At 36.8% G+C, this 6,474-nt stretch overlaps 1 protein-coding gene across 1 annotated transcript; it reads left to right on the plus strand.

Moving 5' to 3' along the window:
- The first annotated feature begins 437 nt into the window (after positions 1–437).
- Positions 438–1,429, plus strand: LOC126792844 (germin-like protein subfamily 1 member 11). Its single transcript, XM_050519321.1, has 2 exons — positions 438–604; positions 717–1,429. Exons 1-2 carry the CDS (start codon positions 466–468, stop codon positions 1,265–1,267), a joined length of 690 nt encoding a protein of 229 aa, XP_050375278.1. The 5' UTR covers positions 438–465; the 3' UTR covers positions 1,268–1,429.
- Positions 1,430–6,474: the final 5,045 nt, after the last annotated feature.

Below are 6,474 nucleotides of genomic sequence, written 5' to 3' on the forward strand. Positions count from 1 at the left end.
CAACATCTCCTCTCCACATAAGACCAGTTTGTAGCTAAACAAATTGATAGACAATGACTATATAGATTGCTCAAGTCTGTCACCTATATGTACGCCACCTAGGTTTCTTGTTGGCACATCAAAACTTGACTAGTAGCATGAGCTTAAAAAATGTTTCCCTAATTGGATATTCTCTTTATATGTTGAATATTTAAGGCAAGGAGCGGGTCAATTAGCTTGGCTCTCTCAAAAATTGGTACACACAAATTAAGTCTTTACCTGCTTCTGAAATCTGATTACCAAGGGGATTAATTATTCGAAGTTACTACCTGCCTCCATAGACAAAGCAAATCAAGACCAGTTCTAATGTATTTCTCTCCCATCTCTTCCATCTATAAATAGGCATTTGCTCCAGACAATATTTTCATCCACCTCCAATTCTCTCTTATACAAAAACACTTAACATATACGAGTATTGAGATCAAGATGATGAAGGGTGCTCATTTCCCTGCTGCTGCTGCTGCTTTTGCCCTACTGGCACTGGCTACCATCCACCTTGTCTCTGCCTCTGATCCTAGTTCTCTCCAAGATTTCTGTGTAGCACTCAAACCCAACGAAACTGCTGGTAGAGACTAGCATCTACTCACTAGTATATGTATATGTTTTCTATATGATTTCTTTTGGTATTTGCATGAATGCATGTTCTGATATCGTGTTTTTTTCCATGCATATTGCAGTGTTTGTGAATGGGAAAGTCTGCAAGGACCCTAAGCTTGTAACAGCAAATGATTTCTTCTTTTTCGGGCTCCAGAATCCCGGAAACACATCAGGTCCGCTTGGTTCCAGGGTCACCCCGGTGAATGTGGAGCAGATAGGAGGACTGAACACTCTTGGTATCTCCCTTGCTCGCATAGACTACGCACCATATGGACTTAACCCTCCTCACACCCACCCTCGGGGCTCAGAAATCCTTGTGGTCATGGAAGGCACACTATTGGTTGGCTTCGTCACATCCAACCCTGAAAACCGCCTCATCACCAAAGTGTTGAACGCGGGAGATGTGTTTGTCTTCCCAGTTGGTCTTATTCACTTCCAGTTCAACATAGGAAAGGGCAAAGCTGTGGCTTTTGCCGGACTGAGCAGCCAGAACCCAGGTCTCATCATCATAGCTAATAATGTGTTCGGCTCCACACCTCCAATCAACCTTGATGTTCTCACTAAGGCCTTCCAGGTTGACAACAATGTCGTTCAGTATCTCCAGAAGCAGTTCTGGTATGACAACAATTAAGAACATCGCAACATCCTAATAAATGTATTACGTACGATGGCCATATACATCCCATACCATACAACACAAACTTAGTTTGAGTAAAAATAAAATGGTAGTTTCTTATGTAATGTGCCTCTTCCGTGATTAGTGGATTAATAGAATTTGATTATTCATCATATATATAGAAGTGTGTTTTGTCTCTAAATTTCTTGTTGTCTAGACAATTCATGAAGAAGACTTCGGCTAATATATAGAATTCATTCTCCAATAAACATAGAATTTCTACCAAAGATAATCACATGTAAGGGTTTTCATAAGATTCTCATTGAATTGAGATGAATGAAATTTCCTAATTGAGACCGCTGTAGATCATGTATTGCTGCTAACTAATAAACTGAGAACACCACACTACCTATCTTTACTATCTCTTTCCAAGTGCCTGAAAGATTTACATCATACTACTCTAAGGTACTCAAATGCATCCTTTTTTTTGGTCTGAATACTCGATGCATCCCGGAAGTAAAGGATATACATGTATGTCAGTATGTGTAATAAAACACAACTAGAGATTAACTTTTTCTACATGTATGTCTGTATGTATTTTAACACTACTAGAGATCAACTTGTTCTATGAACAAAAACACTTTTCTCATTGATTGTGGTTATCCAAAGCATAATATTAATTTCGGTGAACAAAAATACTTCCATTATCTAGTTAAATCAAGCTCCATCTACATAGAAGAGTACTACACATTACTTGTGATCTGTCGATCTGAAGTCTTAACAAATTGTTGACTATGAACTTAGTAAATCATAGTAAATGATATTGTATGGTTGGTAAAAAAAAAAGGAAAGTTATTTAGAATGGTGTAGAATTCGTTGTTGTCTTAACCAGAGCCAATTTGAGATGTGTGATCTGCAAAGTACAAATGCTACAAAATTACATTAATGTGCAACCTATGCAAATGTATATGTCAATATTGGGGCCAGGAGCTAGCCTTCAGGTTATAGTAGTAAACAAACTACAATTACCAGAATCTATCATATCAAGTTTTGTTAACAAAGTCATACAAAGAATTAAAGCAATGTAGAGAAGCCTCAGTACCTGATATGCAAATAGGGTACTAGACTTAGCATGAAGGGAGAGGAAGGAATAGCTGGAAATCATTGGAACGGGAGGTCTAGGAAAGAATGATACCTTTGATGTACTTGATTAATATCCAATTAAGTATTAAGTGGGTATCCTTTCCATGACCTCCCGCCCAAGATTTCCTGCAATACTCTCTCTCCCCCTCTGTTCTAGTTACTTCATTTCTACCCATCCTCGATCTCATTCTTTATAAATGAGTTGTGAATGAAACTGGTATTATCATTGTATATATACTACTACTATGCAGAGGGTTTGTGACAGTTGGGAAAGTCAAAGCAATTTGCTGGATTATAAATTACAAAGGACTTCTCAGTTTCTCTGTAGGAAGTAGGAACTGATTTTTACTGTTCAAACACAAATTCGGTGTGCCTCATTTTCAGTCTCAAGAGTTTCTCTATTTAATATGGGAATCCTAAGTTTGGGTATCTTTTCTTTTTGACCCCTAAATCAACATTTTCACACAGACGAAACCTAGTGGTAACATCAACAATATGTCGAAATATCCTGAGTATATGATCTTCATTATTCTGTGATAATAGTCATAATACTCATCTATCATTGTTCATTCAAAATGTGGTCAACGTGTTTGAATTCTCTTGTCCACTTACTATGTGCCACCAGAAGATGCAGACTTTTATTTATGCTGCTTCTGTTTGCAGAAGTTCATAAATACTCTTTAAGTAATGGAAGTTGATAGATCAGTGCCATGAAGATACCGAGAAAAAAAAAAACTAAATATGGAAACGCAGTATGAATAAACAAATGCAAGAGACACATTGGCACCTTAAAAAATTTATGTGATGACAACAGCTTTCTCTATTGAAAATTACCAAGCTGATATTAACAAGTATGAACCACAACAGCTCCCCTCCATGTAGCTAAAAATGGATAGGGAGTGACTATAGAGACTGCTCAAGTTCTGTTGACTGTGACAAATGTTCACCGGCTAACTTGATTATTTCTTGCTCCTTCACTCTTCTCATGTAGCTTCAGAGATGTAGAGTCACAATTAGCCTCTGTTCACACTTGATTAACTTGACTAGTAGCAGCTCAAACTTAAAAAATGTTTCCTAAACGGATATACTCTTTAGAAATATGTTACTATTTTTAAGACAAGGAGCGGGTCAATTAGCTTGGCTCTCAAGAATTGGTACATACAAATTAAGTATTTACCTGCATCTGAATACCAAGGGAGTTAATTATTCGAAGTTACTACCTGCTTCCATAGACATGGCAAATCCAAGACCAGTTCATATGAAATTCTATCCTTCTCTTCCATAGGCATTTGCTCCGGACAATATTTTTCATCCACCTCCAATTCTCACTTGAGCACTGTTAGGGCGTCATAATATGACGTCAGATTCGGCGCTACAATCATATGTGGCATGCCACATAATCGTGTCATGTAAGTAATTAAAAAAGTCATAAAATGTCATTTTTAATTAAAAAGACAATATTATCATTGTTTAATATTTATTCATTATGATTATTAAATTAAGAAATATTTTCGTTTAATAAAAAAAGAAAATATTTCATGGACATAATTCGGATACCATATTTAGTAAATAAAAATTAAACTCTAGACGATTTAGTTACCTTATTACATTTATTCAAAAATTATTTTACGATATTTGTTCAAAAAGTTACCTTACAAGTAATGAAAATAAGATTATAATCTTATGACAATTTATTAGATTTTATGGGACATGTATGGTAACAAATTATTTTTTCCATGTATTTGAATTTATGAAAAAGCTCTTACAAAATTATTTAGAACGAAATAGTTTTATTTTAAAACATTTTTCACACAAACACGTCTATATTTTACACTGATGGAATAATTTTATTTTGAAAATATATTTTACGCGCGCGTGCGCGCGCACACACACACGTATATATATATATATGTATATATACACACACAAGCATACTTTCATAAATATAAAAAAAATTAATTACATTTTGAAAGCATTATTGTCCTGAAAAAATAAAAATAAATGATAGATGATGCATAATGAAATAACTGTATCTTTATTGAATGATATGTGGGCCTATATATAGGTATTACAAAACCACAATCCCGTAGGATTCGGAGTTATAATTTATTACAGAGATGCTAATCTATCTTTAACAACAAACCCAACAAGGCTAAAACACACACAAATGTAGAATAGTAATTGTCCCGGAATACTCTACATTGTGTTGCATGCCTAGGTTACATGGTGTACAACGTGGCCTTGGTAAAAACCTTGTCAAGCAAAACAAAAACCTCTTGGGTAAAACAAAGGCTTGATCGAAGGGAAAAAGAGCACAACGCACCAACTACTTAATGATTTTAACATGTGATGTAGACTCCCCCAGAAGTCTACCAAACTTTAAAGTTCTAATAAGCGACGCATGCCAATGCGCTTCACATGTTTCACAAAAGTAGATTTAGACAAAGACTTAGTGAACAAATCCGCAACATTGGATTCTGAACTCACTTGATTGATCTGAACATTCAAGAACTTCTGTTGTTGAACATTGTAGAAGAACTTGGCCGAAATATACTTGTTGTTGTCTCCCTTGATGAAACCTAACTTAGTCTGCTCTTTGCAAGCAATATTATCTTCATAAATGCACATAGGTTGATCAGTTGTAGAGACTAATCCACAAGAATCACGAATCTGATGAACGAGTGACCGTAGCCAAATACATTCTTTAACTACTTCATGGAGAGCAATGATCTTCGCATGATTCGAAGAAATAGCAACAAGAGATTGCTTCGTGGATCTCCAAGATATCGTTGTATTCCCAATGATAAATACATAACCGGTTTGAGAACGAGCCTTGTGAGGGTCAGAGACTTACCCTACGTTGGTATAACCAACTAATGAGTTGTTTGGAGTCTTTGCATCGGGGGAAGGAGCAAGACGAGACCGAATAATGCTCTCGGCACAGTGGTTTGCTCCCAGGTCGTGGCTGCTTGTGGCGCCGGTGTGAGGTGGCACGGCCATGGTGTTCTCTCTGTTGTAAGGATAGAACAATCTCATGTCAAGGGAACCTTTCAAGTATCGAAACAAGTGCTTGATACCATTCCAATGATGTAGCGTAGGCGCAGAGCTAAATCTAGCTAATAAGTTCACTGTGAAATATATGTCTGGTCTAGTGCATTGAGCAAGATACAATAGTGCCCCAATTGCACTAAAATATGGAACTTTAGGACCAAGAACTTCTTCATTATCCTTTTTAAGACGGAATGGATCATTCTTGATATCTAGACTTCGGACGACCATGGGAGTAGACAATGGAATGCATAGATCCATATTGAAACGTTGAAGCATTTTCTGCGTGTAATTCGACTGGTGGACTAAGATGTTGTCGACCCTCTGCACAAGCTCAAGGCCGATATAAAATTTCGTCCTCCCTAGATCTTTCATCTCAAATTCTTACTTTATATGAGACACATTCTCTTCAATCTCATCAAGAGTACCAATTATGTTCATGTCATCAACGTAGACTGTAACGATGAGGAATCCAAAATTTATCTTTTGTATGAACACGCATGGGCATAGTTCATCATTCTTATAACCTCTCTCTTTCAAGTACTTGTGCAACCGATTGTACCACATTCTTCTAGATTGCTTCAACCCGTACAACGAATGATGTAATTTGACTACATGAGCACTCTGTGGTATGGGAGGCACTTGATGGAGGTAAAAGTAGTCCCTCTGGAGCTTTCATGTATATTTCTGCGTCAAGATCCGAATAGAGATAAGTTGTGACCACATCCATAAGCTGCATGTTTAGTCTTTCGGACACTACCAAACTAATGAGGTAGCGGAAGGAAATGATGTCCATAACAGGAGAATAAGTCTCTTCATAGTCAATTCTAGGTCGTTGTGAGAATCCTTGCGCCACGAGTCTTGCCTTATAATGTATGATCCTGTTCATCTCATTACGCTTATGAACAAAGACCCATTTATGTCCAACTAGTTTGACATCTCTTGGAGTCAATTCAACATTTTTGAAGACTTCTCTCTTCATTAATGAGTCAAGTTATGCTTGGATTGCTTCCTTCCACTTCGGCCAATCT

This window comes from Argentina anserina, chromosome 4 (assembly GCF_933775445.1).
Source record: "Argentina anserina chromosome 4, drPotAnse1.1, whole genome shotgun sequence".
Lineage (NCBI taxonomy): Eukaryota > Viridiplantae > Streptophyta > Magnoliopsida > Rosales > Rosaceae > Argentina > Argentina anserina.

Coding starts and splice junctions, on each gene's coding strand:
- LOC126792844 (XM_050519321.1), top strand. CDS start 466: ATGATGAAGGGTGCTCATTTCCCTGCTGCTGCTGCTGCTTTTGCCCTA. Junction 605..716: donor CAAACCCAACGAAACTGCTG/GTAGAGACTAGC, acceptor TGCATATTGCAG/TGTTTGTGAATGGGAAAGTC.